At 40.3% G+C, this 12,648-nt stretch overlaps 1 protein-coding gene across 2 annotated transcripts; it reads left to right on the plus strand.

Annotated features, from left to right (window-relative positions):
• Positions 1–198: 198 nt before the first annotated feature.
• Positions 199–12,645, plus strand: LOC105685438. Of its 2 annotated transcripts, none has more exons than XM_048652113.1 (9): positions 199–1,735; positions 1,911–10,168; positions 10,286–10,517; positions 10,604–10,810; positions 10,872–10,991; positions 11,087–11,344; positions 11,418–11,534; positions 11,607–11,678; positions 11,762–12,645. In XM_048652113.1, the coding sequence occupies exons 1-9, from the start codon at positions 854–856 to the stop codon at positions 11,843–11,845; spliced, it is 10,230 nt and encodes a 3,409-aa protein (XP_048508070.1). In that variant the 5' UTR covers positions 199–853; the 3' UTR covers positions 11,846–12,645. The 2 variants fall into 2 exon arrangements, with proteins under 2 accessions (XP_048508070.1, XP_012254925.2); XM_012399502.3 differs by having other exon boundaries at positions 199–463; positions 808–1,735; positions 1,911–10,517.
• Positions 12,646–12,648: the final 3 nt, after the last annotated feature.

The raw sequence follows: 12,648 nt of genomic DNA on the forward strand, positions 1-12,648 counted from the left end.
GGCGGTATTGTGTTGTACCAATATACCTAAGGATCTTTGTGTCGTACTATGTCCTAATGCAAATGAGAACACGGCTGAATAGGAATGTCGTAAAGCATGTAGAGTGATGCAAAATCTATGTGTGCACTAATGTAACGTCACATGCAGCTGCCAACTTGTATACTGGCCGAGGACGTGCTTAATACGTAGGAGTTTGACGCGCTTTACTCGTTTGGAAAAATGCAAGAAACGGTCCTGTCGAGCAACGACAGTCGACTGAGCTCCAAAGTGTTATCGTACCGACTGTAAAGATAGTACCAAAACAATAGAGAATCGTCGTTTAATATGTCAAGCAACAATGACAACATGGCGGAAAAATTGAATCAACAAACCGTATTCGCAGACGTTTTTTGATGTCAACTGCAAGCTCTCACAGATACCTTCATCGATGTATGAAAATTCGCAAGTGGTAGGGATTCTGGAGGTACGTTTGGTACATAATATCAAAGCTTAAAAGCTTTCGCACGCAACCTTACAGCATGTCGGCTGCAGCGAAACTAGCAGTTTAACCAGGTTAGGAACCAACTTGCGAAGTTAAGTCTACGCACCGCGATCCTGGGCTCGAAATTATATGGTAAACGACCGCAATTAATCAACGAGACAGCCCAGCTATATCCTTAGATCTTGGTCGAGTAGTTACGGCCTCAAATATAATCCAGTCTAGTTTAGACTCTTCAATAGTACAAAACTGTTAATGGTTACGACCATCTTCGAGCCAGCTTTTTGCCAAGTTTGTTTCACTGATCACTCCAAATGCAAACTTTACAGAATGTGACTCCAACTCTATTGACTCTTTTGAAGAGGGGTGAGCAAAATGAGCATCCCAGGTTTCAGAGGCAGAGGAGTAGCTCTGCGAGGACGAAGAGGAATCGGAGAGATTCGTAATGTGCACCCTAATTTCAACCGTCCCCGCAGAGAAAACAATGGTCCACCTGGAGAGGAGTGGTTCGACCCAACACCTTCTGGCTCTTGGAAACTCATAAATAACGTGCCTCTACTACCGTTGCCTCAGCATCAACAATCTGGTAATTACGAATCTCATTCGTACAGGGGGCAACCTCGGTTCTTTCAAAGAGCTAGAGGTAAAAGGAGTAGAGGCGACGGACGATCGCAGGATAGAAATTCGCCTATTCTTCGTCACAGAGATCTTGAACTAGCCAGAAAGCAGTCCGAACCGTACAAAGTTGCCCCCTTGGGTTCAGAGGAAGAACGGCAGCAGAAGATAGCAGAAACAGCGGATAAGCTGAAGCAAAAACTGTCTGTCCTAACCGGTGGAGATTCTGTTAATTTTTGGGAGGATGATATAAGTGCCGTTACTTTCTCACAAGCTGAGGAAACTATTAATGTGAATAGGGGGATCGCAGAGCTCAGCCATGACCCCCCTGAGCTTAATCTCACTGTGAATGACCTTAGAGACATTGGGAGAGTCGATTCGGAACACCCTCCCAATTCTGGTGAAACTTGTGAAACGATAGCTGTGAAAAACGTGGCAAAAGACAATTGTGATAGTCAACAATCTGCAAATGCATTAAAAGTCAATGCCAATGTCAATGTTGAAGGTGGCAATTCCCTAGAAGTTGAACACTTAAAAGATACGGCACTGCATTCCCAAAAATCAATTGGCACCCACGAAAATCTCATTGTTGGAAACGGAGACAAGATACAAAGCAAGATTGATTCGGAGGACTGGGACAAGGTGAGTATCATAATTTTATTATTCTGTTACTCGATAACATGAGTGAAAACTAGAAACTGAGCGATTCCATTATTTCAGGTAACTAATTATCGACGTAATTGATCAGGGCTCGCTTGATTCATCTGTTATGCAAGGCAGTTAAATGAAAAGTTTACTTACTCAGTTGTATTTTCAGCCTGACGTCAATCGTTTGAATTTTATTCCAAACTGCAACCAGAAAACGTCTACAGCTAAGTCTCCCCACTTAGAAGAGGGCGATTCACCTGATAAAAATGAAATTCAAATCTGTCGATTTGAACCAGATCGTAACAAGGAACCGTCCAGAGCAACAGTGGCGATCGAGTTTGAATCAAGGTTTTCACAGGAAGAGAAAAGCTTTTCTCAGTCTACTTTTGTACCAACATTTGGATCAAACTCAGGACCAAGGCCCCGACCTGATATGAGCTTAGACTTTCATCCTGGTATGCGGTCTTCGTTTCATCAAAATTTTACTTTTGCCTCTGGGCCACCAATAGGCGTACCGTTTCACCCTGAAGCTACCATGGAAATGTCACCAAATTTTAGGCCTGATTTTCAAGCGAGATTCCACAGCAGGCCTTGTTCCAGTGATTCATTTGCAACCCCTAGGTTTCACCGCTCTCACATAGGCACCTCAGAATTCAGCGGGAAAACCCCACAAATTGAAATAAGAAGTGAAAATAATATGTTGAGAGCAATGAATCAAAGCAATCACAATCTTCAAATCAAGTATGATCCTCGTGGACCTCCGCCAAGATTTGCTATGCCTTTTCGTCAAGACCATTTACACCCACCAACCATCTTTAACCCCAATGAACTGCCGCCGAAATTTCGCTCTTTCAATCGAAACGGACTTCAAGCACCACCGGATTTTCACCCCAGAGGTCCGCCACCCCAATTTAACAATGGAGAACATAGACTCCATAGCCCGTTTGTTCATAACAGTCCGAGTCACGATGCGCCACTTGCGATGATAAATGCGAGTATTAGACCAGAATTTCCACAGATTATGCAGACCGGATATCCACAATTTCGGCCCATACATGTAGAAAATCAACCACCTACTGGATGTGAGGCTATTGTCAATGGAAGCTTCAATCCATCCATGCCACCCCCTAATCCTGTGCCTTGCATAGCGCACAAGTTTCCGTTGTCTCCCGTTCCTCCACCACCACCGCCACCATCTTCGTCGTGTTCTCCTTCGCCTAGAGAACACCAAGGCTTACCGCAACACTTACCCATATCTGTAGAAACATTGTGTGTCCAACCACCTCCACCACCTTCTTCGACCAGCTCAATTATCCCCAGGATGAAGGAGCAACAGGTTTTGGCGAATGAAAGTGAGAATCCAATCCCCAATATGAACGATGAATTAGAAGACATGCAAGAGGCTCTTGAGTTTGCAAAGCAGCTCATGAATATGACAAGTGTAGCACAGAATGCCTCGCAGCCGAACATACCTGTTTTTCCAAATCAGTCACAGATTCCATCTACTGAACCTTTCCATTTGGAGGAACAGCAGAGATGTCAGGCCACTGGAAGGAATCAAGTAGAGAACAGAGAGGAGCATGAACATGACATCAAAACACTCAAAAAAATGGAAGACAAAAATGATAGATGTGAAAGAATAGATTTGGAGAAATCAGAAAACCTTGAGCAAAATCAAAAGTTAAACACAGTCGGCTCACAGTCCTTGCAACTTTCTCGTCATGGTACACATCATAAATCAGGCATTAACGACAACATAGTACAATCTGGCAGCATAACATCAGAAGGAAATGGTAGTCTGCAGGTGTCTGGTCCAAAGCCTTCGACTAAATCCTTGCTGGTATCTACAATTGATGCAAACTGGAAGGACAAGGTAATAAATCAATTTCTAAAAATGAGTAAAAAGGATATTTGCAATATGGTCAACAGCTCAGGACTCAGGAAATTTGACATTGCCATGAAGCACCTTGTGAAGGAAAGGAAATACTCTTTGTCTCAGGAGAGACGATGTACCGCAGATGATAAGGTGAAAGGCTACGATATGTCCCGAGAAGAATTCATGAACCAGCTAAGTGCTATGTTAGATCCCAGTGCTACAGTTGATGTCAATAACCTGCCAGCAAAATTTATTCAACATCTGGGCGAAGTTTTGAAGCTAGACATTCAAACCCATCTAATAGACTCAGTTGATTCAGGAACGATGGTCGATGACACAATTCAAGATCACTTAGCTCCAGATATGCAGCTGCTAAATACTGCCGAGTGCTCGGAGCTACCTGCGATCGCTAATCATATCAGCATTGAAACTATGAAAGGGGATAAGCAAGAGAAGACTGTGTTCGAAGAAATATTTCCAGCAAAAATCACAAGAGCAAAGCTACCTCATAAGTCGCCCACACAGAAGACAGGGAGTGTAGAAAGTGGTAGGGAGCATTTGTCCCATAGATTCATCAGCGCTAAGTCCAAGCAAAGCATGATGCCTGAGGAAGGTCCCGATTCAAATGATATAATTTTCATAAAATCAACTACATCAACTGTAGAAGGTGAAACACTGGTTGAAAAAAGCCCACTATCTGTAAGTGTTCTTTCTGAAAAAACTTGCGACAGGACGAAAGAACGGCGCAGCAAGAATTGCCATGATTTGAGTGAACGCAGAAATTCACCTAACATTGAGTGCGATGCCAGAAACAGAGTGCCGATTAATAATTTGAGCGAACAGGAAGTCGGACGACGGAGTACTACTGCATCCAGCCGAGATACTTCATTGAGTGGTAAATCCCAATCGCCAAGAGATAAAGATACCTCGAGGTCTCTTGGCAGCTCGAGTCACAAAAAAGGATATCAAACAAATAGAAATCATTCCCCACCCTTACCTCCAGAGGGGAAAAATTGCAGCCCAATTGTTGTTTCTTCAATGAAGGTTCAAGAAAATTCTGTCGATAGCGAGAGTGACAGTATGAGCAGTAGCGGTACAATTTCGAGCAAAAGTGATAGGTCACCCTCGCGAAATGTAACAAAGCTTTTGAAGATAATTAAAGAGAAGGAGAAAATTGCAAAACATATGAGTTTGAATGAAACAATACGTGATGAGGTCACAGCCGAAATAGAATATGCTCAACAGAAGAATAAGGAGAAGCTACAGGAGCGAAAAATTCGGGAACGAGAGAAAGAGAGGAAGAAACAAGAGTGGAGAGAGGATCGCAAGGAACTGCAAACAAAAAATTTAATCAGTGAGGAGCTTTCATTATCCGAGCAAATCATTGTTGACAAGATACCAACTGAAACTCTTCCAGTGAAAACGGCGAACCACATTACGTCTAAACATGAAGGTTCTAGCGCCAGGATGTCGAACAAGGATCCAGGTCAAACTCCTGTTACAGAAACTAAACTAGCAAAAGGAAACCTAATGCATACAAAATTAGACCAGGGTTCAGATGCTCACGAATCACCGTCGTCCAAAAAATGTGAGAACAAAGCGGTACCTACACAACGTTTAGACAATAACGATGAAACAGACAGTTCCAGTTTACCAGAAAATACAAATAAGATTTCAGGCAAAAAAAATGCGACCCACGCTGCAGACCGTTCGTCTGATATTGAAGTCACTAAATCGAGAGTAAAAAAGATAGATATACAAGCATATAAAGCAAGGACATTGCAAAAAAACGTTGTGAAGCAGAAGGAAGTAATAACAAGTGAAAATATTCTTGGCTCTGTCATTCATTCGAGTAACAACCAGCTTGCCCCTGCAAAAGAAACAAGAAAGGAGAAGGATGTGGAGGATCTGACAGATTATGATCATGGAGAACAAGAGCCAACTCCAACTGTCGTTGAAGAGATAAATGCTGGACGCAACTGCGAATCAAACAATAAGCATCCTATGAGACAGTTGCACAAGGAGAAGAGCACCAGCTCTGAGATGAACTCTGAAATCCAAGAGAAAAAAACAAAACTACGTGAAGAAGCTTGCAAAGAAGTGTTGGCCAAAGACGAGAATAGATGTACTGTCGATGTGCAATGTAAAAATCATGAAGCAACTGTACGGAAGGGCCACCGATCAAGAAAAGATGAACGATGTACGGTTACACAAGATAAGAATAAAACGCATAGAAAAAAGTCAAAACATTCATCTCGAAGAGATTCCTCCTTAGTTATTGATAAATTGCAAAATGATAAAAAACAACAACTTGGACCATCTTTTCATCGAAAAAAGTCTCCAGTAAAGTCTGCACATCGAAATAATAATATTGATGAAATAGTGGATAGAAAACAACGGAAGGATAAAAACAGATGTACCGACTCCAAAGAAAAAAAAAAGGAGAAGCATGAGCAACCAGAAAAAAATGATCCGAAACGCAATAGATCACCTCTCACCCCTCCGGTCGATAAAAAAATACGATTGGATGAAACCGAAATTAAGGACAATGTTAATCGTGAGCAACAGGAGCCTGACGTGATTTCCAACCGATCTTTGGTGGTGGAAACTGATCTGCCAGTTTTGCCACTGAAAGATTGCGAAATTGCTCAGAGAACAGCAAATCTTCTACCAGATATTGTAGTACCGAAAGTTTCAGAATCCAAAAATTCCATAATTTCCCTCAACAATGCACACTCTGAGTTAGCTGGTAAAATGATAGACCATGGAGAAACTTCTTGTAGCCATAAAAATCATCACAACAATAGAATCCATAAGGGTGGAGTTGAGACAAGAGATATCGAAAATGTTGATAGACTTAATGAAAGATCTGCTGACACTAAATTGGAAAACCAATCGTCTCATAATGAGATAAATCGTTGTGATGAAATTGAAGAAGAACCGTCATTATCGCAGTCCAAGGAAAGGTCGATACATGAGGATGTAAAAATTGTCCTCGATGATTTAATAGCCATAGCAATCACACAGCTAGAATCGTTGATCGATAGGAATGAACAGAAGGGTAATTATGCGGCAACTGCGACTTCCTTGCCAACAATATTGGAATTACATTTGCCAAACAACAAGGAATATGAATTCCTCAATGACGGTCACCCAGGGAACTCATCCAATCATGATATTCCAAATCTGAATTCTCCCGAAATTCCTGCAAGTCCACTGCAAGGCTTTTCAGAGGAGTCGATCAAAAGCAGCATACTGGGGAAATGCAAACTAGCTCAATCCGTCTCAAATATAAGTGAGGGCTATATGTCAGACAAGAAACTCGAAAAACTTGATGGAATTATGCTTGAGATGCCCGCAGAAGGTAACGTAATACCTCAAAATTCTGAAGAAGGACAGAGTCTACTTGATGACGCATCTTCAATTTTATATCACAAGTCTGAGAAACCAAGTCGTTTGGCAACTGAAACACCAAACAATGCGGAATCAAAGGCCATGAGTAATTGCCAAGAATCGACTGAAACTGAAAAGGAAGAAAAACAATCTGTAAGGAATGTGGAAAAAAGCGAATCCTTTGTGAGATCTGTAACTCCTTCTGGTGACACTCTCTCACTGGGCAGTACAATAGATTTTGACCAAAATGAATTCATTGTTCTCTCAGAGATATCATCGGATGAAAACTTTTCACAAGATGAGGAACGAAAGCCAGTAACGGTGTTGGAACCTGAGACTGAGAAAGTTGATACTCTGGAAACGACAAACTGTCAACAAAACGAAAAAAAAATTCGTCCAAAAACCCCAACTCCGAGGCATCCAGCAGATTCTGAGTTGATGGAAAAACGAACTTCTGATGTGCCGTTAAGTTGTGAAACTATTACAAAGGATGGAAAACCCGAAACGTCGAATAGAAAATCAAAAATAAAGACCCGAAATTCATCTCCCATTCCAAACATCCAAACAGAATCAGTTGTGGATACTTCTGTGAAAATATCCACAGCCAACAACCTTGGCGAATGTCAAGAAAAAACAATAGAAGAAAGAATCAACTTTAATAAATCTGCAGAAAGCGTGGCTACTCCAGAGTGTAATTCTGTTACTTCCAAAACTTTTACTAGCAACAATGACCGTGGCAAAAGCGAACAAGTTGTAGGTGTTAAATCAGGCAGCCCAAGAAGTGTTAAAAGTTTTCTCACTAAAAGTACGTTATCTTGTGACAGTGTCACCACCAAGAGCTTACACAGAACAAGGCACTTGCACCGTATAAACCGAAAAAAGAACAAGAAACCAAAACTTGATCGAAAAGATATAACAGAAACCATTAACAACAAAGAAATCGTGACAGTAATAAGAAAACTCCACACTAAAGAATCTGTCATGGCAAGAATGATAGAAATTGACGTCGAGATACATAAATTAATGTCTGAGAAAATGAATCTGTATCAAATGCTGGAAAGTGGAGCATTACTAACGGAACAAAATGTGGCTGCTGGTAAAGAAAAGTCTCAACCTTCGAGTGAAAAAATTAACATTTCAGCTGACCCACTTTTCGATGACGAACCTAATGAAAGCTGTACAACCAAGAAATACAAATTTGGCTCCAAGTCAGAAATAAAGAGCGCCACTACCACTTTGGAAAATGATTCAATTCATCAAGGTAATGACGCTCGGCAAACATCCATTGCAAAAAAAGAGAAAACGAATAGACATAGCAGACCTTCTACACGGCAAGGTAAGAAATTGAAAACCAGAAGCGCAGAGGACAAACCCATGGACAGACTGAAGAATTCGTACAAAGATGAAAGACGCAGAAGTAAAGAAATTTCACAAGGGCGGTCCAGCCATAACTCGTGTAAGGAAGAAAATACCCAAAGCAATGTACGTTTGGAAAAAAACCACCGACAAGATACAGTATATTCTCAGAAAACCAGAAGAACCAGTCGCAATGGTATAAAAAAAAATAACAGAGTTGCTGATTCTAAAGAAAATTCCTTCTGTCATATCAAGAAAGAAGTACAATCTTGGAAAGACAGCAATGAAACATGGGCAGCAACAGTAGATAGCTCTGCAAATGTAACAAAATGTCCCGAAATGCAGAGCCAGATTCATTTCACTGACAACCGTCAATGTTTGACATCCTTCTCCCACAAGATTAGTGTAGATTCCAGAAAAGACTCTGTGTTGCTCGAAGGAATGTTGCAACAAGAAGAGATAGTTGTGAAGAATGGCAGTTTTGCTCCGTCCAAGAAGACCAAGGGAGAAGCACCATCCCTATCAAGATCACCGAATATTTTGTCCACTGATGAAGATGAGATGCCTTTGAGTTTGCTATACGTCAAAAAGTTCAATAAAAAGGTCGAGCCTTTTAATTCGAAAAATAGCTTATCCAACACCAGTATAAATCCCTCGGAATTTACCAAAATCAAATCTGCCAGGTTAGTGGAAATTCCAGAAGATGATGTCCAGACGACAAATGACGTGATAATTAATAAAACTGAGAAATATCGACGTTCGAAAAAGATTAAATCTGAAAAAAAAGACCATGCGATGATTCCATCAAATATTGAGCCAAAAGTAATTTGGTCTACGGAGACATCTCAAGACAGCTGTGAGGATCAGTTAAAAGGTGTTTGTACAAATCCGATGGACTTGGGTAATTCTCAAATATCGAAGGACGCGAATATTTCTAATGAGAATAATAAGAGCGAAATTTCCAACAGTAAATCCAAGTATGAGTTGGAACAACGACTTACCGATACTTTGGATAATTCCACATTCTTTGAACACTCTCCTGGAAAAAAACAATGGAATAGTGAATCGGTACCATTGGATCCAGAAGTGAACTCGTGTGGAAAGTACTCACATGAATCCCAAAAGTATCCAAGCAAAAAAAGAAAGCCTGGATATTGGCCTGAATGCAGAGATCATAAACCAACTGATTCCACTGCTACAACTTGTTTAAAAAAAAAATTCGACAAGGGATACAATATAGACAGCGATCACCCATTTAAAAGAAAAAGAACAATTAGCAATTCCAAGATGATGGACTGTAGCGTCAGATTGGTAGATTGCAAATATACTTACATGAGAAAATATTCACATTCTGATGATCATCAAAGCTTTGCCGATTTGTATGACTCTCACGAATCTGAAGAATTCCCTGAATTCGGAAATGATGATCCACAACATCATACTCAAATAGCAAATGTCGTTGAAGAACCGACTCCATCATCAGCAGAACGTTCAGATCATTCGATGTGTAAATATGCAACTCTGTCAGGTGATGATGATGGAAATTATTTATCTACGGCATACACCATAAGCTCCAATCTTGAGGAAGAAGATTTGAACTACGACAATGGGAATCATGAAATTATGGAATTGCATAACATGAGTGTGCCTCAAACTCTGGGAGAGCAAGAATGCTCTACAAGAGAGACTTCAGAAGCCGAAGCTTGCAAATTAACAGATGAATTACAAGCAAATAGTTTGGAGCTACAAGAATTATCACTGCTTGCAGAGTCAGCTGTTGGAATCCAAGAATATGAATCCCCGACAATGTCCGGGCTGCATTCTCAGGCATCAGATATTTGTCAAAACTCGTCAGTTGGCTGCGTAGAAATTTCTGAACATGAGGAATATGCAAAACCAAGACTCCCTGATATGCCTCTATCAAATTTGGTCGATCAAAATATCGATCAAATTCGAAATGCATCGGAACAATTATCAGAAATCAATAGTAATGTCAGTGAAGAAGAGAGTGCAAGGCAATTTATACCCCAAGATAGCAATGATTTTGAGTCAAAAAATAAATTGAATGTTGCAAAATTAAAGGAAATTGAAGAGGTGACAGTACCACGTATCCAGTACAGCGTACACAAAGGACCTATTCTAGAAATCAAGGTAAATGACTCGAAACAAACAGACCAAGCTGCAATTGGAAATGAAGTAACTATTTGCACTGTAATCTCTCTGTTGATATTTTTAAGGTGTTTGGCAACTCAATCCTTGCAGCCAGCGAAGATGGGGTGATATATCGGTATAGTCAAACCTGCAACGGGATTCTGAACACTTATGAAGGTCACCAGGCAGCAGTTACCTGTATGCACGTCTTAGAAGTTTCTTCTTTGGGAACTACTAAGGATTTGTTGTTTTCCGGTTCCTTAGATGGCTCTTTGCGTTGCTACGATATAAAGGTAGTTGAGTATGAACAATATGTTGCAATCGAGAATTTTACTATTCTTGCAATCCTTACAGTCTGGTCAACAAGTTCGAGATGCGACTAAGGTGGGAAGCCCTGTTCAATGTATGGATCAATCTTGGGGTGTAATTTTTCTCGGTACTAAATCTGGCTGCGTATCTAGATACCACGTCAAGGTAAATAAGCATGCATTATATGGTTCGAGTAAGAAACATCCACACGTTTCGAAAATATCAATAACAACGATTCTGGCAATGTCCTATTGTTACAGTCAAACACTCTCAAGGGAGAAGAAATAAAGTTTTCAGACGAATCGGTGCTGGCTTTGAAATCTACAACGGAAGGTCCACGCAGGGTGCTTATAGTCGCCTCCCGAAGCCAGCCAATAACGATCAGAGATGCTCAGAGTGGCTTATTTCTTCGAACAGTCAGCGGGCATAAGAGCCATACCGTTTACAGTCTGATGATGGAGAGTAACCTAGTGTTTTGCGGAACGAGCAGCACTGCTATACCCGTATTTGACTTTATCGTGAGTGACTATGCCAATGTCGACTCGGTCGTGTAATTTTTAGGTAATTTCTCCTCTGTCTGTCTTATTTTAGAACGGATCTCAAGTCAGATTGTACAACGCAGGTCCGGGAATCGTCTGTATGCGGATGTACAAGTTCTTATTGTTTGCAGGCTGTTACGATGGAAACATCTACGTATTTGATACAAAGGTAAATCTCTCGATCCAATTGTGCTATAATGTACATTCAACGCTAGAAAACTATGAGAAAATTTTGTTATAGGTACACAGATTAGTCTGCAGTATACCTGGACCAGGAAATATGTTGCTCAGCATGGACATTGTTAAGGATAAGGTGAAACTTTTTATTTACCTTTATTATTATTTTGGAAAGGAAGACGAACTAAAAATAACAACAGCTATTACTTTTTTTTACAGTTGATAGCAGGCAGCAAAGATCGGCGTCTGCATATGTGGCAGATGCCTAATCAAGTACAGGCACTACTGACGAACAGAGCATAACTGTCGGTTATACCAATACTGTGATTCTAGTCAAATGCTGTTGGTACAGTTTTTAAGTGAAATTTTTATTGAAAATCTAGCAATCCCAACTACGATCATATGATATGAGTTATATGTATGCGTGGACCATGAATGACAGATAATCATCGACTAACAAAGTCTTGGACTATTTGTAATATTTATTGGACAGCGTTGAATTTGGTAACGAGTTGTATTTGAAAGTATATTTTTCCGAGTAACGCGCGCGCGTAACCAAACACGCGACTGTATATAAGTAGAGATATGTAGGTATAAGCACATACGTTTGTACATGTGGATAATTTCATCTAGAATGTATGACGCACATATTTGGGCGAATCAAACTGACTATTCAGAAAGAGATTCTTACCTGTACGTAATGTTACATAGGACGTTATGTAAAGTTGTGTAATTGCAGTCTTACCAAAGTTAAACGTGCCCATGAATTTTTAGAGCGAATAGCAAACACCTTCACAAATCGACCCGAAAAATACAAGAGAAATATAAACATACATGCATGCAGGCATGTTTTTTACTATATTATACTGCGCTGAATATTTGCAATTATAGTATACGAACATTTTTAAAGAATAGAAATTCGTGTAATTACCTGCTGTAGCAAATCGGTTGAATTCTCAATATGCTTGGAAGATTGCCGAATTAACGAACGAGGTATGGAGCTGGTCAGAAATAATGAGTCGGATTTTTTTTTTTTTTCTCCTTACCTGTTAATAATTGCACAGCACTTGAGTTTGAATGAATAAAAACATGTTTGAAATTTATCT

Source organism: Athalia rosae, chromosome 3 (genome assembly GCF_917208135.1).
Source record: "Athalia rosae chromosome 3, iyAthRosa1.1, whole genome shotgun sequence".
Classification (NCBI taxonomy): Eukaryota; Metazoa; Arthropoda; class Insecta; order Hymenoptera; family Athaliidae; genus Athalia; species Athalia rosae.